This window comes from Bidens hawaiensis, unplaced genomic scaffold (genome assembly GCF_021521415.1).
Source record: "Bidens hawaiensis isolate Kalapana, Puna unplaced genomic scaffold, B.hawaiensis_p1.1 tig00049050_1, whole genome shotgun sequence".
Taxonomy (NCBI): Eukaryota; Viridiplantae; Streptophyta; class Magnoliopsida; order Asterales; family Asteraceae; genus Bidens; species Bidens hawaiensis.
The window spans coordinates 77,088-97,350 of NW_027498775.1; the positions used below are offsets into that span (position 1 = coordinate 77,088).

The 20,263-nt window shown below is 36.3% G+C and overlaps 3 protein-coding genes across 4 annotated transcripts; 2 read left to right on the top strand and 1 right to left on the bottom strand.

The window, feature by feature from the left end:
- The first annotated feature begins 216 nt into the window (after nucleotides 1-216).
- LOC143597790 (vesicle transport protein GOT1-like) lies at nucleotides 217-2,681 on the top strand. Its single transcript, XM_077076187.1, has 7 exons — nucleotides 217-267; nucleotides 551-641; nucleotides 1,750-1,841; nucleotides 1,927-2,007; nucleotides 2,088-2,185; nucleotides 2,271-2,352; nucleotides 2,439-2,681. The coding sequence occupies exons 2-7, from the start codon at nucleotides 611-613 to the stop codon at nucleotides 2,475-2,477; spliced, it is 423 nt and encodes a 140-aa protein (XP_076932302.1). The 5' UTR covers nucleotides 217-267; nucleotides 551-610; the 3' UTR covers nucleotides 2,478-2,681.
- Nucleotides 2,682-4,578: 1,897 nt separating this feature from the next.
- On the top strand, nucleotides 4,579-12,112 carry LOC143597792 (regulator of nonsense transcripts 1 homolog). Its single transcript, XM_077076188.1, has 28 exons — nucleotides 4,579-5,141; nucleotides 6,063-6,314; nucleotides 6,432-6,602; nucleotides 6,727-6,777; nucleotides 6,858-6,950; nucleotides 7,056-7,151; nucleotides 7,222-7,272; nucleotides 7,377-7,495; nucleotides 7,593-7,701; nucleotides 7,788-7,910; nucleotides 7,981-8,052; nucleotides 8,120-8,191; nucleotides 8,285-8,351; nucleotides 8,447-8,589; nucleotides 8,678-8,749; nucleotides 8,834-9,118; nucleotides 9,205-9,318; nucleotides 9,464-9,562; nucleotides 9,632-9,709; nucleotides 9,801-9,935; nucleotides 10,006-10,080; nucleotides 10,159-10,267; nucleotides 10,353-10,705; nucleotides 10,786-10,845; nucleotides 10,967-11,038; nucleotides 11,118-11,249; nucleotides 11,515-11,634; nucleotides 11,715-12,112. The coding sequence occupies exons 1-28, from the start codon at nucleotides 4,614-4,616 to the stop codon at nucleotides 11,838-11,840; spliced, it is 3,777 nt and encodes a 1,258-aa protein (XP_076932303.1). The 5' UTR covers nucleotides 4,579-4,613; the 3' UTR covers nucleotides 11,841-12,112.
- A 1,295-nt stretch (nucleotides 12,113-13,407) lies between these two features.
- On the bottom strand, nucleotides 13,408-19,196 carry LOC143597793 (lon protease homolog 2, peroxisomal-like). 2 transcript variants are annotated; one of them, XM_077076189.1, is made up of 17 exons: nucleotides 19,023-19,196; nucleotides 18,159-18,271; nucleotides 17,858-17,954; nucleotides 17,606-17,775; nucleotides 17,370-17,461; nucleotides 17,112-17,291; nucleotides 16,945-17,028; nucleotides 16,753-16,880; nucleotides 16,483-16,684; nucleotides 15,838-16,044; nucleotides 15,566-15,696; nucleotides 15,075-15,288; nucleotides 14,701-15,006; nucleotides 14,429-14,623; nucleotides 14,096-14,341; nucleotides 13,902-14,003; nucleotides 13,408-13,561 (listed from the first exon to the last, which is right to left on the bottom strand). In XM_077076189.1, exons 1-17 carry the CDS (start codon nucleotides 19,127-19,129, stop codon nucleotides 13,478-13,480), a joined length of 2,658 nt encoding a protein of 885 aa, XP_076932304.1. In that variant the 5' UTR covers nucleotides 19,130-19,196; the 3' UTR covers nucleotides 13,408-13,477. The 2 variants fall into 2 exon arrangements, with proteins under 2 accessions (XP_076932304.1, XP_076932305.1); XM_077076190.1 differs by lacking the exons at nucleotides 17,858-17,954; nucleotides 18,159-18,271; nucleotides 19,023-19,196 and having other exon boundaries at nucleotides 17,370-17,479; nucleotides 17,606-17,771.
- Between the last annotated feature and the right edge of the window lie 1,067 nt (nucleotides 19,197-20,263).

The window sequence follows — 20,263 nt, forward strand, 5'->3', positions numbered from 1 at the left end:
GGTCCGAAAACACTCCAACTCATACCCGTAATAAATAAAATTGTATCAACTACCGACCCCTTCTCGAAAACACAAAAGTATGGGGACTCAAATTGCCAATACACCTTAATACCAAAACCACCACATCACCTTAACCGATGATTCCTTCACTCGGTAGAACACGATGATATTCAACCATAAACAAATACACACCAAAAACACACACAAAAAACACGCACTAATCCGCCATAGCTAGATCTCTCTAATTACCTCACCTAATTTCCACAGGTTATTCATTATCACTTATAATTACCAAGTTTTGACCTAAAATGTTGAAGATCTGGTGTTAAATTGATTATAATCGCCATCTTTTTATGTTTAATTTACTTATTTCATTGCTGATTTGATTGATGATTTGATTGCTGATCTGAATTTTGGATTTCGAACCCTAGGTTTTTGTGGACCTGAGTTTATAGGGTTTAGGGATGATATTGCTTCAGTTTAGGTTATTTTAGTGTTTCTGTATTGATATCTGATGAGTTTTGTGATTTTTGTTTAATTTTTGGTTCAGTTTGTTGAGGGTGATTTGATTGGCGTTTGGCGTTTGGAGGATTTCGTTTGATTAGGCGAAATGGTTGGCTTCGAGATGGACGACTGGAAAAGTGAGTTTTAACTGATTTACTACTTTTTCTATATTGTTCTCAACTTCGCATTACATAATAATTTGATGATGTGAACTAGTGGACTTTTACAACTTGCTTTATATAAAATACATATTTACAATCTATAAAATTTGGTCTAATTTGTTTAGCCTTTATGTATATCTATTGAGGCTGCGATACAGTGTTTTTGTTTTACTTATCAAATAGATTACTTACCTACAGACATTAAACCACACAAGTAGAGTTAGGGCTGTAAACGAACCGAACGTTTGGCAAGAAGGTTGTTTATGTTCGTTCGATTAATAAATGAACGGATATGAACAGCGGATTTTGTCTGATTAACTAAATGAACAAACACGAACATAGGCCAGGTTTATTCATCCGTGTTCGTGAACGTTCGATAAGGCATTCGTTTGCGTCCCTTTATGTTCATTGATGATTGTGTGTTTATGGTTGCTCATTAAAGGTTTCTTGTTAATGACTATTCTAAGCTTATCATATAGAATTAAGCAAAGTTATTAACTATAAAACCAAATTATATTTGTACTATGTGATTAAGAGTTAACACATTAAGTTATATGCATTAACATATGAATGTTAAAAAATGCCAACACAAACTGGTAGCCAGACTGAACATTGTTTGTGTTCATTTGTGTTTGTGAACCGTTCACGGACAAGTTCATTTCTTTAATGAACGAATACGGAGAAATTTCATTTACAGCCCTAAGTACAGTACCTGATGATGATAGCATCCGAGTTTTATTTTCTTGTGTTACCACAAAAGAAAAGTTATGAAGCATAGAAAGTTGTTACACAAGCTGATTTAAGCCAACTGTAAGTACAAAAATATTATGGCACTTGCAAATTCTTGTACAAAGTTAGACTTGATGATCACTGAAATCTGATTGGAATTCAAGATCTGCAAGAGCATGTTATTCGTGTTTTATATCAGTAGCATATAATTAAGCTTATATTACATGTATTAAAAAGTCTGATTGGAATTCAAGAACTGTAAGAACATGTTATTCGTGTTTTATATCGGTAGCATATAATTAAGCTTTATACTACATGTATTAAATGTAGAAGTATTCTGTTTTTAATGAAACAGAGATTGGGCTGGGATTGACTGGATTTGGTGTTTTCTTCTCATTTCTGGGGATCATTTTCTTCTTTGACAAGGGATTACTTGCCATTGGAAATGTTGGTGTCTTTCATTGCTATCTCAGTTTTTTGCTTATTATTATAATTTTGTTATAATGATCAATTTATTGTGGTAATGAATCAGATATTGTTCATCTCGGGAGTGATAATGACAATTGGTGTCAAGTCCTCTTTGCAGTTTTTCATGAGACGCAACAACTTTAAGGTTTTCAACGCCTTGTTATTATTTGTGTCTTTTCTTTGTTATTATTGTTATTATTAATTGTGGGTTGAAATCTTGCACAGGGTACTATTTCATTTGGTATTGGCTTCTTCTTTGTGATAATTGGATGGCCTGTAATAGGAATGGCTGCAGAGGCTTATGGTTTCATTATACTATTCAGGTTCGTTAGATGTGATATCATGATCGGTTACATTTATACTGCTATAAGATTTACATTTGGTTGCTTACTATGCACCTTTTTGCAGTGGTTTCTGGCCCACGCTTTCGGTTTTTGTTCAGAAGATACCTGTTATTGGTTGGATCTTTCAACAGCCTTTTATTAGATCTGTATGTTTCTCCCACCCTTATTATCATTCAACGTCTTGGTATTTAACTGAAAGACCAATTAAGTTATTTGCTTGTTTTTCTTACAGTTCTTGGACCGTTATCGTGGCAAAAGGGCACCTGTATGAAATTCAATCTTGGGTTGGCCAAAAATGTTGCGAATGATGACATAAACATGTATGAAATTAAATGCAGGTTTTGAACGTTTGGTTGTTGTGGTTCTTTTATTCAGTTTGTTCAATATTAGATATCATAGTGTGTAAAGATCTCAAATGATTTGGATTTTTGGTCATAAATTTGGTATTTTGGTATGTTGTTGGGTGTTCAGCCAAACCGGTTATCGTTATAATATTTTATTAGAAAAAGAAAACCATCATTGACCTCATCCATTACTCATCTTTCCAAAATCTTCTATGGTATCAACTTCACCATTTCACATAATATATATGTTTTTGACTAGGGGGTGCTTGGGATTGTTTATTTTCACCAACTTATAATTTATTAATTTTTTGAAAGGTAATAAGGTGTTTGGGATTGCTTATATTGTAAGGAAAAGTTTTATAAATTACACTTTCATAACTTATTAACTCAATGAAAAGTTATGAGGTAAAACAAGGAATCTCAAAAACCCCCCTTAAATCAACGTGTTCAACCAAATTCATGGGAAATCGTATATGTAGATTAGGGTTGGAAAAGTTTCCACTTTTAAATTTCAATTTCATCAAAATGCACTCATTTTGATTTATGATTTAATGTGTGGCTAAATCCGAAAATTCATTTTTCTATGAATTTTAATACAAGGATGGAAACTGTGATTCCCTTGGCCCTACTATCAAGACACTACCACTGAACCCCCCATTCACCCCCCTCCCCCGATGCCAACGGGCATTACCCACTTGGAACCATTAGTTGAGTCTTTGCCTCTACTATCTTAACAAACTCAAACAAGTGTGCATTTCACAACTCATAACTTATGACTTAACGTATATTAAAATTCACATCGGTTAAGAAGTCGATTATATTACACTAAAATACCTAACACTACTTTATTTTATTGGTTTAGTGTCGATAATGTAATCTAACCAATATTGATTAAATGCACGTCAACTCATCCCCAAAACAAGGGGTTTTGTTGACCACTTAGTCATAAAATATATTTACTGTGAAATTAAAATCTTTTTTTTAATAACGGTATTATATTCACACGGCAAACTAGCATCAAAAAAATACAAGGAGAAGACTTACGTATTTAACAAATTAAACTTACACCAATTTGCTCTAAAATCAGGTGCAATATTGACTTAAAGGATCTGAATGACCCATACAAAAAGTAGAAGCGTGGCACGAAATATCTCAAGTGATAGTTTTTTTTAATTTTTTTATTTCAAGTATAATAACGAACGTAATGGAAGTCGACCGAACGTCAATTTTGTGTGTTTTCCGTTGTTTTAATTTTGGTGCAGTAACGAACATGACAGCAACCCAAGTTTTAATTTTGCGTAGACTCATAGCCTCAACTTCTGAGACCGACAACGCTATGATTTTACCAACGCCCGAGTTTACAAACCGACGCTACCTCATTGGTCCACCTCAATTTTTATATGTTTTCCGTTTTTTAGCTCCTGTACCGTAACGGAAACCAACCGAATTCGTGTTGAGTTACTGACTCAATGCCCAGGACCGATAACAACTGGATTTTATGACCGCCCGGGTTTACTAACCAAATAAACATCGAATATTTTAATTTTTTGTATGCTAATATTTTTATATGTTAACTTGGCCAATTTATTTATTTGAGTTTTAACGTTCAGGTTTTACCAACGGTGTCTATAATGTAACGAGCCTAACCAATAATGCCCATATTCGTGTCGACTCACTTTTGTAACGTTCGGATTTTACCATTACCCGATTTCAACGTTAGTATTTTAACAGCTGCCCCGCCGTGTTCTAGTTTATTATAATTAGAATTATAGAAATTGTTTATGTTTCCTAATTCTAGTCTATTTTGTTTCGTAAGTTTCACATAGTCTAAAACAAGACTTGGGAGACAAGGAACAAATATACAAACACTAATTCCATTGACCTGTCACGCGCATCTCACGTACAACTTTACCCTGATACGAGTCAACTCACCACGCCCTCACTCACCCATACGAACATCACCAACAACCAAACAAATCACCCCTCTCTCTCCCCAGAACCCTAATTAGTAACAAAACAAAATCAACACCTTCCAAACCCTAACTCCTCCTTCAATCAATCCAATGGATTCACAACCGCCCAATCTCTACGACACGGCGTCTCAGCCGGACACCGGCCACGACGACGCCTACACATTCCTCGAATTCAACACTCAAGACGATGACGATTTCGATTACCCCGAGTTTCACCAGCTCTCGCAACCTAACGCCGCCGTTAGATCCTCTCCGTCGTCCTCCGCCTGGCCTACGCCCTTAGACTCCATCTCCGTCGACAACACTAACGCCTCCGTCCTCGATCATCATTCCGATACCAACGCCTCTCCTGTTTCTGCCAAAGCCGCTAGAGGAAATAATAATAATCAGGCGTCCGCGGTTGATGCCCTAGCTGCGGGGATGAGCGGATTGAATTTCGAGGAGACGGGAGATGATGACGGTTACGAGTATTCCAAGGGAGATTTTATGGAGCACGCGTGTAGGTATTGCGGTGTGCAGAATCCGGCGTGCGTGGTGAGGTGTAATGTGCCGTCGTGCAGGAAGTGGTTCTGTAATTCGAGAGGGAATACTTCGGGTTCTCACATTGTTAATCATTTGGTAAACCTTATGTTAACGAATTGTTACTGTGTTGATTCTGCTGTATGTGATATGATATGTTACGGATTGTCGATGTTTTTTAGCTTTGATGCATAAATTGATTTGTTATTGTATGCATTATAATCTATTACAGGATTCCTATTTAGCAAATTGCCACGGCTCAATGTGTTTTTTGACTTTGATGAATTGCTGTATCTGTATGCAGTATAATCCGTTACAGAATTCTTAGTTAACAAACTGTCACTGCTCAATCTGCTTTTTAACTTTGATGCAATGTAATTTATTACAGAATTGCTATTTAACAAATTGTTTCTGCTTAATGTGTTCTTGTACGCATCGATTAGTTTGTTCTTGTACACAAATATAATTGGCTACAGACTTCCTATTTAACAGATTGTCGCTGTTCATTCTATATTTTTAACTTTGATAGATAAATTGATTAGTTTCTTGTATGCAGTATAATCTATTATAGATCTCATATATAACAAACTGTCACTGCTTAATGCACCTTTTTAACTTTGATGCATAAATTGATCTGGTCCTGCATGGCTGTATGCAGTATTATCTATTACAGAATTCCTATATAACAAATTGTTACTGCTCAATGTGCTTTTTTAACTTCGATCATGCATAAGTTGATTTGTTTCTGTGTGCAATATAATCTATTGCAGACTTCTTATTTAACAAATTGTCACTGCCCAATGTATTTTTGGAATCATTATTGGTCTATTTAGCTTTGATGCATGTGTTGGTTCTCACATTGTTAATCATTGTTAACTTTCGGTGTTTCATTATTTGTTCTGTATCATGTTGATTTGTTCTTTTATTCACTATAAGCTGTTACAAACTTCTATTAAATTCACAAATTTTGACTTCTCAATGTGTTTTTGAGTTGGTATTGAACTATATGCTTGTTTGCAGGTTAGAGCGAAGCACAAAGAAGTATGTCTTCATAAAGACAGTCCTTTGGGAGAGACGATTCTCGAATGTTACAATTGTGGATGTCGAAATGTTTTCATTCTGGGATTTATTTCAGCGAAGACAGAGAGTGTGGTGGTTCTTCTTTGTAGGGAACCCTGCCTGAATCTAAATTCCCTGAAAGACATGAATTGGGATCTGAGTCAATGGTGTCCACTTATTGATGACAGGTGTTTCTTGCAGTGGCTTGTTAAGGTTACCAATTTACTCTATAACTTTACTTAATTTATATGCTTGTGTTTGTATAATGCCATAATGGAGATACATAGTTTAGAACCAAGGATTTCTAAGTATGTTTTGTCATTTGTGCAGGTTCCATCTGAAACAGAACAGCTGCGGGCCCGCCAGATCAGTGCTCAGCAAATCAACAAGGTTGAAGAACTATGGAAGACGAACCCTGATGCAACTTTGGAAGATCTTGAGAAGCCCGGTGTAGATGATGAGCCTCAACCTGTAGCCATAAAGTATGAAGATGCTTATCAGGTTCTGATTTCTTGAGCTAGTTTACTTGAATTATGAAAATGCTTTCAAAAAACAATTTAATGCATTCGTCTTTAGAGTTGATGATCAAATAGTAATGGTGTATGTTTTGCTTTTTAATTTGTAGTACCAAAATGTTTTTGCTCCGCTTATCAAGCTTGAAGCCGATTATGATAAAGTAAGTTCTACTTTTATTGGGTTTTATTACGGTACAACTTTGTTAACGAGTTTTGAAATGTTTGTTATTTTGCTTTGCAGATGATGAAAGAGTCCCAAAGTAAAGACAATCTCACAATTCGGTGGGATATTGGTCTCAACAAGAAACGTGTTGCGTATTTTGTTTTTCCAAAGGTGCGTCATTCTCTTTATTCCCAATCACACAATTAGTTTATATTTTTTGTAAAATTTTATTAGCTTATAAGTTTGATATAAATCCAAGTATTGCTAAAACTGTAGGAAGACAACGAGTTACGTCTTGTACCTGGTGATGAATTGAGACTTCGATACTCTGGGGACCCCGCACATCCAGCCTGGCAATCAGTTGGACATGTGGTATGTGCCTGATGGCAATTAGTTGGCGTGCATTTTCTATGAGAACTTATGGGTACTTTTTTTGTTTCAGATAAAGCTAACGGCACAAGAGGAGGTAGCACTCGAGCTTCGTGCAAGTCAGGTAGTTAGTTATATATCATTATTATTCTGTCCTGATCTATGATGTGTTATAAACTTATAATTGTTTTTGTTGGTGACATTGACTTATTATGGTTTTATCTGTAGGGTGTTCCTGTTGACTTGAATCATGGCTTTAGTGTTGACTTTGTGTGGAAAAGCACAAGTTTTGACCGAATGCAGGGGGCTATGAAAAATTTTGCTGTTGATGAGACAAGTGTCAGTGGGTAGGTTATAAATTACATATCATTGGGTTACATGTAAACTTCTGCATGCATTTAATGAGTCTTTTCGAGTATTTTTAATTTGGATATTTTTATGCAGATATATATACCATCATCTGTTAGGCCATGAGGTCGAGATGCAAATGGTTCGCAATGCATTGCCTCGTCGTTTTGGTGCACCTGGTCTTCCAGAGCTCAATGCATCTCAAGTATGGTCTCTTTGTTGCACGCAAACACATGTATATACTAATTTTGTTATTTGTACATAATTAAGGGTTTGCTGCATTATTGATAGGTTTTTGCTGTAAAAAGTGTTCTTCAGAGGCCAATAAGTTTGATTCAAGGGCCACCTGGGACTGGTAAAACAGTTACTTCTGCTGCCCTTGTTTATCATATGGCTAAACAAGGTCAAGGACAGGTATTAACCTTTGCATGATGATATTTTGATGTTGATGACTGTGATGATGATTACTCGAACTTAAATATAGGTTTTGGTGTGCGCTCCGAGCAATGTCGCTGTAGACCAACTTGCAGAGAAGATAAGTGCCACCGGCTTAAAGGTATAACTTAAATCACTTATTTTTGGTGTTTGAAATCTTATTGTTAATACTAAGTATGTATAATCAGGTTGTAAGGCTGTGTGCAAAATCAAGGGAAGCCGTAAGTTCACCTGTTGAGCACTTGACACTTCATTATCAGGTTTGTTTGTCTGATAATGCTTCAAATTATATGCATTCATTACCTTTGCATGCTTCTTGTTTCTTAACAACTTGAATTTGTTTTTGTTAAAAGGTTCGACATCTTGATACGTCTGAAAAGAGTGAACTTCACAAGCTTCAGCAATTGAAAGATGAACAAGGTAAGAATCAACTGATTATCTTATTTCATCTTTGCTATATATGGACAAGTAATATGATCATTACATTTCTTTTTGTAACCTTCTGAATTATACAGGGGAGTTATCAAGCAGTGATGAAAAGAAATATAAAGCACTAAAACGGGCTACAGAACGGGAGATTTCTCAGAGTGCTGATGTCATCTGCTGCACATGTGTCGGAGCTGGAGATCCTCGGTTGGCAAATTTTAGATTTCGTCAGGTTGACTTGGAACCCATGATAACTATGCTTTTAATTAACTTTTAAGGTTATTTTTTGTAATTGCAAGTTTTTTTTTAACTTTATGTAGGTGCTAATCGATGAATCTACTCAATCAACCGAGCCTGAGTGTCTTATTCCCCTTGTTCTTGGAGCAAAACAGGTAATGTATTTACAGAAATTATACAATGAAGCTCTTTATGGTGGTTGTATGCTATTATGTTGTAATTGGTGTTGTTTGTGCTAGGTTGTTCTTGTTGGTGACCATTGTCAACTTGGTCCGGTCATTATGTGCAAGAAAGCCGCACGGGCTGGGTTAGCTCAGTCTTTATTTGAGCGACTTGTGCTTCTTGGTGTGAAACCTATCAGATTACAAGTACAATATCGTATGCATCCGTCACTTTCAGAATTCCCGTCTAATAACTTCTATGAAGGGACGCTCCAAAATGGAGTGACAATAAACGAAAGGCAGTCAACCGGCATTGACTTTCCTTGGCCCGTGCCAAACCGTCCCATGTTCTTTTATGTTCAGGTTTGCCCATTTAATCAATCCATTTATTAACGTAATGATTGGTTAGAGTTGCATAGCATATAACCGTATATCATCTTTTATTGTAGATGGGACAAGAAGAAATTAGTGCTAGTGGGACATCATATCTTAACAGGACCGAGGCTGCAAATGTTGAGAAAATAGTGACCACTTTCTTAAGAAGTGGTGTAGTTCCTAGTCAGGTATATATGACTATATTCTTTGACTTTCTGGGAGTTATAGACTAATAAGTTGTATATTATTCAGAATGGTATATATGATCATATTCTTTGACTATCAGGGAATTACAACAGACTAATGCTATATATTATTTTGATTGTTGTGTAGATTGGGGTTATAACACCATATGAAGGTCAACGTGCATACATTGTTAACTACATGTCAAGAAATGGTGCACTTAGACAACAACTTTACAAGGACATTGAGGTAAATTCACATTCTGTTTATTTTTTAAAGCATTAGTGAACATCAGATTTTTTAACTAGTTCTTTTCAGGTTGCGAGTGTGGATTCGTTCCAAGGGAGGGAAAAGGATTACATTATTTTGTCATGTGTGAGAAGTAATGAACATCAGGTTGGTCACTAGTTACTACATGATGTTGTATCTTTTAATTATTACATGGTTACATTATGTTTAACTAAATGATTTGTGTTTGTTTGGTTAGGGTATTGGATTTTTAAATGATCCACGCAGGCTTAATGTTGCACTTACTCGTGCTCGTTATGGTATTGTTATTCTTGGTAACCCTAAAGTTCTTAGCAAACAACCATTGTGGAATGGGTTACTCACACACTATAAGGTATTCCATGTATAATCTTTATTTTTGTTTATATATGTCGTATATGTAACTCTTTTTATGTTTTTAATAGGAGCATGAATGTTTAGTGGAAGGACCTTTGAACAACTTGAAGCAGAGTATGGTTCAATTTCAGAAACCAAAAAAGGTATTATTATTATTTATATTATTTTCTAGAATACGGTCGAGGAAAGGTGACAAATGTTTGTGGTTCATTTTGATGTAGATGTACAATGACCGAAGGTTTTTCTTTGGTGGCGGGCCTGGTATTGTACCGAACGACACCTTTGGATCAACAAACCCTGGTGCTGATAGAAGAAACAGTCGTTCTAGAGGTATTCTAGCGTCCAAACAACTGATTTTTGAATTTTAATTTTGTTTCTGCATATTTTTACAATTTTTTTTCTGGATCATTTACAGGTTCTTACATGCCACCTGGCCCACCTAATGGGGCTCATAAACCTGGTCTGCATCCCGCTGGATATCCAATGCCACGCGTGCCTATTCCATCTTATCATGGTGGCCCACAGCCTTATGCTATTCCAACTCGTGGTGCAATACACAGTCCATTTGGCGGTGTTCCTCATGTTCCACCACCAGGAAACCGGGGCTTTGGTGGCGGCAGGGGGCATGCGGGTCATGTTCCTCATCAACAAGGCTCACAGCAGCCGATAGGTGCAGGAATGGGGTCTAGTTTTAACTTCCCTATGGAAAATCCAAATAGCCAGCCGTCACCCGGTGGTCCATTATCTCAGCCTGGATATGTTTCTAATGTTAGCACTTTTACCTTTTTGCCCTTTTGACTTCTCTGGATTTAGGGTTTGTTCTTTGAAACTTCTGTTGCGTGTAACAGATGACTCAAGGCCCGAGTCAGGCTTTTCGTGATGGGTTTTCTGTTGGTGGCATGTCACAGGTATTATTATTTTTAACGGAAAGATGACTTCCACACATTTACATTTATAGGTGGCAAAATGGGTATGTCAGGTCAAACATGTTTTTTAATGCGCTAATCTTGTTTTACATTGACAAAGCAGGATTTCTTGGGTGATGATTTTAAAAGCCAAGGATCACATGTTCCATATAACATTGCTGATCTTTCCACACAGGTAAGTGTTTTCGAAGGCTAAGTTATATACTTTTTTCTAACAAGTTTATGAATGTAATGATTGACGATTTTTGTTTCAGGCTTCTCAAGGCGGTTATGGTGTGGACTATGTTACTCCGGCCACCCAAGCCGGGTTTCCTGGTAGTTTTCTGAATCAGAATTCCCAAGCTGGATTTTCTCGTTATGGTGCTGGAAATGATTTCATGTCTCAGGTTTGTACAGTGACTTTTAATGTCTAATTGTCACCCGTTGCTAATATATTGGTTAGGCGTTGCAAAATACGGTGGGGGTTGAATAATGCGGTTTTTTAATTATGGGTTGTTTAGATGTTGCAAAGTATTGTCAAATGGCATGTTTGACTGTTTGGTCAAATGTCTAAAATACCCTTTCGAGGCATTTTCTGGGCACAAATTTAATCCATCAATATATTTGAAAACGGGTAAATCTGGTATGAACATGTTGTGTGTGTTATTACAGGACTACATGGGCCATGGTTCACAAGGCTTGTTTACACAAGTCGGATTTAAAGATCCATCACAAGATGATTCTTCACAGGCCCACTTCGGTGCTGACCCCACCTCTTCCCTTCAGACACAGGTCCCGTTTCCGAATATTTAGTTTGTATACAATAAGTTGCTAAATGTGTCGTATTTAAATTGATATTTTTTTGCATACAGGGTGTGATGAATCCTCTATACTCCCAGCCATTCACGCATTACAACTCCCAACCGATGAACATGCCAGCTCAGCAACAACAGCAGCAGCAAACACAACAGGGGTACGGGTCCCACTACAAGGGTTAAGAGACGCTTTAAATCTTGTGAAGGGTTATACAATCAGCAACTTGATTTTCATCACTATAATATCTATCTACTTCCCTTAAAAGATACGACAGCAAAAATGAAAATAACGGCTTTTTGGAGGACATGGGATGAGATTGAACATGGTGAATCAAGGGCTGAGATTTGTCTGATAACCCCATCAGAGATTTGTAAGGAGGCACAATACATGGATTTAGTTTTGTTGTTGGAAGAGGAAACATGAAGCAAAGTGATGTCGTGCAGGGATATTCTTTCGGGCTATATATAATTATAATTGTTATTAGGGAGTGTGTTATCGTGCGAGTCTAGTAGTAATTAAATGGAGTTTTAAATAAATGATTGTGTAGAGAGGTTTAAGAGGTGTGGATTTGGCTTTATACATATGAATTGTGTGATTTGATACCATCATTTGTGAGACTGGAAAATCTATGCTTTACAAAATTATGTATGGATATGTTTTTGTTTTGTTCACTTCTGTTTCAAAATATAGTCTTCGTTTGTTTATGTGGTATCAATTTTGGATGTAAGAAAATAACATATTTGGAAAGATTAAAGGCATCATTTTCTATTAACACTAGAAGTTATTGTAGTCTATTGATATAAAGTTAACCCTTTTTAAGCTACATGTATGTTTTTGAGGTTTTGATAGCGAGATTAAGCATCACAAGAGGAATTTAAGTGATTATTTTATTCATTTGTTGTTTTAAGTTTCTGGTTTATCCTTTTTATTGTTTTTGAGTTCGTATGTTTAGGAGTTAGTACCTTAAGCGTCAAGGTTATTTTATAACCAAGTCATAAAGTAAGTTTATTGTATCAGTATTATTAAGTTTTTTCTGTTCGTTGTTTTCTTAATAAAAGTTTGTGTTCTTGATTCACTTGAAGTTAACAATTAATACATAATTTATTAGTTAATTGTGAACCAAATGTGGCGTGCGTTACATGTTACATTGAGAGATTTCCAAAAAAAAGCTACTATATTTATGGTGTGGTGACAAGTTTGTAAAATTGGCAAATGGTTGGTAACTTGCTATGAGAAATTAGGCAGGATTTGCTACTACATAATACATTTATAGTGTTGTGACAAGTTTATTCGTAGAGACGTATTCATTTGGAGGATGATACATTTGTGTGTTAATTAGGGGCTTGGATATGTAGACTTTGCATGTTATTATCTTCACGTGTTGATGTATATATGTTTAAAGTATGCTATTTCTTCTGGAGTCAGGGGGCTCGCTGGCAGTAGCCCTTAGAGGTAAGTTTTACCTACATCCCACCCTCTAAAAACCCTACCGATAGCTTTTGTTGTTTGTGAAATTCACTGGGTACGGTAGTCATCGTTGATATGAGAAATTAGAGCGTCATTACTTGTATTCTTTTAATCCTTCTGAAAAACTCTGATTAAAAAGTAAAATTATTGTTACAGATTAAGGAGATGATACATTTTACAGAAAGAATATTATTGTTACACATTCAAGGAGATGATACATTTTACAAAAAAAGAAAAGGTGAAGAATAATTAATAATCATCATGTGGGACCTGCTGGCTTCCATGTGTAGCATTTGATGAGTCCAACGATAAACATATTTGCTTCCTCAGTGTTCAATGTTAGATCAAGTTTTTACAGCTTCGAATGATGTTTCAAGGGGCATCCGCCTTCAAAAGCTTGTTCAAGCACATCCTCCATTCTCTTGGCAAGCAGTATCTGTAAATGTCAAAAATAATTCAGATACCATTATATTCAACTTCGGAAGTCAAACTGCGCCCGTATTGAGTTTATAATAAATAGATTGACTTAAGTAGTCAAACCGTTAACATAATTACTCGTTAAAAGAGTGACTGACTTTTCAAAGCATCATCGCACTCTGTTTGATCTCATAAGTCAAACCATAACAACCTCAAGTGTGCAACAGATAGTTGAAGTGGTTTAAATAGTCAAAACATACATGTTTCGCATGTTGTTTGACCGAAGTCCGTAAGGAGAGAAAAGAGCAGATTCTTTATAGAAAAAAAATCAAAATATTTGTCGATAGTTAATTGTTTACCTCAAGGCTTGCAAGAACTGCTGAAGGCACTTCTGCCAAATCTTTCAAATTTCTCTCTGGCAGAATAACTCTCTTAAGCCCATACCGGTGTGCAGCCAGCACCTGTTAAAAAACAGCAAAACCGGAATCAACTCGCTTATATAAATGTGAAAAAACGGGCTGGTTGGTAATGAGTCAAAACAAGTAAAATTAACCTTATCTTTGATACCCCCTACGGGTAAAACTAAACCGCGCAATGTCATCTCTCCTGTCATTGCCGTATCTGATCTGACACGTCTGCGACTGAAAAGAGAAACCAGTGAGGTGACAAGTGTCACCCCCGCTGATGGTCCATCTTTCGGCACCGCCCCGGCTGGAAAATGTATATGAACATCCCTTCCTTCTAGAAGATTACTCTCTTCTGCACTTGCCAAATTAAGCTCACTCGCCCTAGCTCTTACCTGCAATTTCCAGATTTTACAGTTAATTTAACCCTTTTTGGGACCCACGTTATATTAAAAGTTACAAAACTAAGAAAGATAAGATACCCATGTGAGTGCTATCTGGGCTGACTCTTTGATGACATCACCCAGTTGCCCGGTGAGGTGTAGATCCCCTTTCCCCGGAGTTGCTGTAGCCTCCACAAATTGGACTTCTCCACCAAACGCGGTCCAAACGAGCCCAACAGAAACCCCAGGAGTCACAACCCTCTCTGCAGCTTCTTTATCATCATACTTTGGAGGCTGCACTCATTTGAAAAAAATAAATAGGTTGAAACAGGTCAAAATAGGTAACGGGTTCAAACAATTTTTGAACTTACTCCTAGTACTTTTTCCAGCATTTCTTGATCAACAATCAACGGAGACATGATCCTGAACACATTTGAAAGTTCATGATTGTTGACACCCATTGGTATGACTTCCATCTCTACTTCACCCCCTCCTCCCTCAGTAGAGATTCTGCTCTCCAACAATGGTGAAGAAATCGGGTGGTTAAGTGGAAGGGCATTATGCTCCTGCTCTGCCACTGCTACCGCTGCTGCACGAGCTAAAGCCGCTAGCTTTCTCTCCAGGTTCCTTACACCAGCTTCTCGAGTGTACTGCTCAATAACAAGTTTCACCATTGCCTACAAAAAAATAACATGAATATATAAACTCTTAACTGGATAAAAAGCAAATTCAAGTAACTGCATACCTCGGGAAATTGAAGGAAATCGGAATTCAAGCCGTGCTGATTGAGGACTCGTGGGATTAGATGGCGCATTGCAATTCTAAGCTTCTCTTCAGAGGTGTACCCTGGAAGCTCAATGACTTCCATTCTGTCTAAGAGTGGAGGAGGAATTGGCTGTGCCCTATTTGCAGTGGCCACAAATATCACTTTTGATAGATCAAACGGAACATTTAAATAGCTTTAAAGTATAATTAAGGAATTCTGTATGGAAATGGATTGTTATAACTTGTAACTATTTGAAAGCATTATTGATATTATGTTACTTTTCTACAAGTATGATGGATAAATACAACTTGACCCATGCCAAAAGACCCGTTTTAACTGAAACCCATTTGACCCCCAGCCCATTTGCCACATCTGCAAAGAAATTAGTCAAGCCAAAAGGAATCCCATTATGCATATGCCACAATAACAGAAGCACGGACATGTGCTATAAGAATCTTAGGTAAGGATACTGATCACTGAATGTTTTGTTTTGTTGGGGGTCAAGAACCTCAAGCAGTGCTGATGCAGGGTCACCGCGAACATCGGATCCCGTCTTATCAATCTCGTCCAGCAACATAACGGGATTGCAAACAGCTACTTTCTAAAAGTCAAATCAACTAAAAAGTTAAAATAATATGCCTGGAAGAGAGATGACTAGTTATCATATAACAATATGTGCCCATCAATAAGTAAAAGTTTAAAAATGAAAAAAGAAAACGACAAATTCAGAATTCAAATCCACCTTTAATCCGTCAATAAGGCGCCCTGGCATGCTTCCAATGTATGTCCTCCTATGCCCTCTAATGTCAGCCTCATCCTTTACACCACCAAGAGATATCCTTATGAATTTTCTACCTAGTGCAGCAGCAATTGATGATGCCAAAGATGTTTTCCCAACACCTGGCGGACCCACAAAGCATAATACAGGGCTTCTGGCATCTGGTTTCAGCTGCAATTGGATGACTAAGTTAGTTACTTCCGATCACAGGTGTCAAAACGGGCGGGCTCATGGGATCAAAAAAGAGGATAATTTAATGCTAGTCCAAACGAGTCTTTGTTGGATTGGGCCAATCCATCAAAGTTAATTGTCCACTTTCTTGATTGTACAAAATATTAATGTATGAAATAAATATATTTAAAAAATAATTAAGTAAAGCGATTTAGGAGGTTTTAGGCATTTAAGAACACTCTGGGTGACCTGCACGACTCATTTGACACCCTTTTCAATTCTAGCTAAGTTTCAAAAGTTTATCCGTTTGACCCTTTGGAGATAAACTACAGCCCAAATTGAACCTTTTTAGGTAAATGACTGAAATTTCCACCTCTCACTCCAATGACCACATCAGCAGTACTACTAAAATAAAAATGAAGTAGATAGATGGTTAACCTTGCGAACCGCCAAATATTCAATAATCCTTTGTTTAACTTTGACTAAGCCATAGTGGTCACTGTCAAGCCGCTCTTTCGCAACTTTTAGGTCTAACTCAACTTCTTCACTGGTTGTCTGCCATGGCAAATCAGCAAGAAGCTCAAGGTAAGCCCGAGAACTATTGTAACCAGGTTGCTGAGGTTGCATCTTTTTCAGCCTCCTGATAAAGAAAAAAACATATTTCATCAAAAAATTAGATATATTAATTGCCAAGATTAGAAGCACTACCTTAATTCCCTCTGTGCATGCTTCCAGATATTTGGAGGCATTCCAGCATCTTGCATCTTTCTTTCGAGTGCAGCCACATCATCATCTTCATCATCATTGTCACCAAGCTCTTCTTTAATAGCCCTCATCTGTATATATTCAAGAATTACAAAAAACAAGTCTACTAAAAGCAGTTAATAATAAGAAAACTACCTGCTGGCGAAGAAGATACTCCTTTTGTGATTTAGATAACTGTCCTTCAACCTTTTGTGTAATCTTTTCTGCCACGCGAATAGACTGATACAAGTAATAATTGTGTCATCATAGAACTACTAGTTAGTTAGTTAGTTAGTTACATAAGGTAATAAAAATTAATATACCTGTAAATGCCGCTCAACTAACTCCGTGGCTTTTGAAAGCCTTACTTTTAAGTCAACAGAATCTAACATAGACAGTTGCTCTTCAAAGCTAATCTCAAAACTAGCAACAAATATATCAGCCAGTTTGTGCACAGGAACAGTTTCAAGAAGAGCTTTAGTTCTGCCTCCAGTTTTTTGTTTCTAAATCAAAATGTTATGCAACTGTTATAACATTATTTTTAAAGAAAAAGAGATTAAACTACCATTTATTACTTATACCTGCTCAAGAACAGTAATAAGCTCCATAGCAGTTAGTTTGAACTGACGAGACAATGCTATGTAGTCTGCATCTTGTTCTATTTGCTCCATCTCTAATCAAGATTAGAAAACTGTTCACAAACCATTTTCATGCTTAATTTGAAACTTAAATCCACAATTACCAATTATGTAAACTTAAAACGCTTAAAGCCTGCATGAAATTCCAAAATATAATAATGTGGGATTGTATATAATACCGGATTTTGTCATGTCAATAGGAGAAATTCTTGCAGTAGTGTATGCTCCTCTTGTGTTGAGCTCCTGAACATTAAACCTGCTCAAACCTTCTAGAACAACTATGTATGTTACCCTCCCACTCGGTTTCTCAACTCCTCTTGATAAATGTAATGCGCGCGCAGCAACTCCTCTTTAAGATCAAATGAGGCATTAAAAGTAATAATATCCGACAATTCATCATATACTATAGTCATAAAATAGCCAAAGCATACCTTGTATGCCAATATAAGGAGTCTTGTTGACTTTTCCCATCAGATTTGTTAGATTCTGATGATTGATTCTTGGAGACTTTATCACCTGAATCAGCCCCTAAAATTCAACAGGACCAAAAGTTAGTTGTTAGGTCACTGATCCTCAACTCTGTTATCTTCTATATTACTATTTATAGTACACAGAATAATTACAAAGGAAACCTAATCAAATGATACCTTCTAAATATAGTATAAGAGTAATAATAAAACAACAAACTCTAACTAATATATTTTCTTTAACAAAAACTCATAATCAATTCACCTTGTGTCACAACCGAACCAACTGTCATTCTTTCTGCAGCATCTCTAACCGGCACAATACCTATCAGTCCTTTCTCCTCCCTCTGCCACAGCTCTTGTTCCACCAATTTCACACTAAATTAACCACAGCATCAATTAATTCAATAACAAAATCATTAATAACTAAAATTATCATCTCAAACTTCAACTTTAATCAATCGAATTCAAATCACAGATAAAACAACATCAATTAACCGAATCACAAAATCATGCAGAACTAAAACTATCATCTCAATTTCGACTTCAATCAATCGGATTGATATCACAGATAAAACAACATCAATTAACTGAATCTATTATCTCTTCAATCAATCGAATTCAAATCACAGATAACTGAAACTATTATCTCAAGTTCAACTTCTATCAACCGAATTCAAACAACATCAGTTAATTGAATAACAAAATCACAGATAACTGAAATCATTATCTCAATTTTTCGACTTCAATCAGTCAATTTAAATCACACAGATAAAACAACACCAATTAATTGAGTCACAAAATCATGAACAGCTAAACTTATATCTCAATTTTCATCTTTCTTCTCGAATTCATGTCACAGATAAAACAACATCAATTATCAGAGATAACTGAAACTATTATAATCTCAATTTCAACTTCAGTTAATCGAGCACAACTCATCAACAAAACAAAACAATATCAATTAACTGAATCACGGATAACTGAATCTCAATTTAAACTTCAATTAATCAATCAATTTCAAATCAGTCAATCACAAAATCACAGATAAGTGAACGTATTATCTCAGTTTCAACTTGAAATCATCAATCAATTAGTTATTTCAGAATTAGGTTAAATAAAACAGTACCTGGTGGGAGAAGTGCATTGAATCCGAATAATAGCGCCAGGTAATAATACTTTGTTCCGGAACGGAAGGATTCCAATTCGGCTCGGAAGCTCCACCGGTTCCACCATCAATTACCTGCCACTCTCAGTCTGTATGTATGTATGTATGTATGATCTAACTAACGGAGTCTCTATATATATACAGAGGATTGAGAGAAGAATTTGAGAGTCAGACAACTGGCAGCTTTTGAGTTCCTTATATTTTTAAACACGGCTTTTTCTTATTTGTGTTTAGAAAAGAATAAAAGTTTGATTTGGGCGTTCTCTTAGGATTCATACTGCGTGCTATCACTTGGTAGCCGTTGTGGCGTCACAAGAGCAGAACTTTTTAGCGTAACACACGGTGGGACAAAGACCCGAGTGGGTTCGGGATCCGAACTGACAACCTCACAAGGCATAACTCAAATTTTTCATTATCAATATCCACTCAAAATGACACAAGTGAGGGATCAAATTTGCGAACCCAAACATTCCTCCACTAGACCACAAGTAAGAGGATTCATTATATTTTTTTCTCTTTTCAATTATTGTAAATTTGTAACTATCACGTTAATATTATTATTATTATTATTATTATTATTATTATTGCATTAAATCCTTTTCTTTTTTATTTATTTATTTTTGTTTAATCTTAGTCGACTCTTTAAGTCATGGAGTAAAAAAAAAACGTGCATATATAATGTAGTTAGGTAGGGTGCCTAACCGAGTGGAGTTAAATGTGGAGTTGTCAAAACGAATTTTTTAAGAGAGAAAGAAATTGATGGTGATTTTGCAAGATATTTTGGTTAATTGATGTATTACACACTTAAGAGCAGGGAAACACATGAACAAATATTAAAGCGAACTAGGATGTACGAATTGTCTGCTTGTTCTAAGGCTTATCTAATTATGAGCACCTAGGAATGTGAAGAGTTCCAGAAGCACAACCTATTAGACAATGGGGTTCCAAGGGGCACCACTCACCTGGCAAGGTCTAGATGGTCCAAGGAACAGGGACCAAGGGTTTGAAAATGAGCATAGTCGATACATCATTGAAAGTTACTTTATATCTACATTGTCCGATGAAAAGTTACATGTAAATGATCATTAGTGGTGATTGAGATCAACACTAACTTGGTTCACTAGTGACAACTTGATGATAATTGGTAAATGGTAAGCTAATACCAACTGATAGAACTTGGGTAGTGGTATGTGCGAGCCGTA

What these genes read in the sequence shown, in the direction of transcription:
- LOC143597793 (XM_077076189.1), bottom strand. Translation starts at nt 19,129, where the DNA reads ATGGTGGAACCGGTGGAGCTTCCGAGCCGAATTGGAATCCTTCCGTTC. An exon ending in AGTATCTTCTTCGCCAGCAG is followed by an intron (nt 16,881 to 16,944) that starts GTAGTTTTCTTA and finishes GAATATATACAG; the next exon opens with ATGAGGGCTATTAAAGAAGA. An exon ending in GCCTTATTGACGGATTAAAG is followed by an intron (nt 15,697 to 15,837) that starts GTGGATTTGAAT and finishes TTTGACTTTTAG; the next exon opens with AAAGTAGCTGTTTGCAATCC.
- LOC143597790 (XM_077076187.1), top strand. Translation starts at nt 611, where the DNA reads ATGGTTGGCTTCGAGATGGACGACTGGAAAA. An exon ending in TGAGACGCAACAACTTTAAG is followed by an intron (nt 2,008 to 2,087) that starts GTTTTCAACGCC and finishes AATCTTGCACAG; the next exon opens with GGTACTATTTCATTTGGTAT. An exon ending in GGTTTCATTATACTATTCAG is followed by an intron (nt 2,186 to 2,270) that starts GTTCGTTAGATG and finishes ACCTTTTTGCAG; the next exon opens with TGGTTTCTGGCCCACGCTTT.
- LOC143597792 (XM_077076188.1), top strand. Translation starts at nt 4,614, where the DNA reads ATGGATTCACAACCGCCCAATCTCTACGACACGGCGTCTCAGCCGGAC. An exon ending in TAAGTGCCACCGGCTTAAAG is followed by an intron (nt 8,053 to 8,119) that starts GTATAACTTAAA and finishes ATGTATAATCAG; the next exon opens with GTTGTAAGGCTGTGTGCAAA. An exon ending in TTGTTCTTGGAGCAAAACAG is followed by an intron (nt 8,750 to 8,833) that starts GTAATGTATTTA and finishes TGTTTGTGCTAG; the next exon opens with GTTGTTCTTGTTGGTGACCA.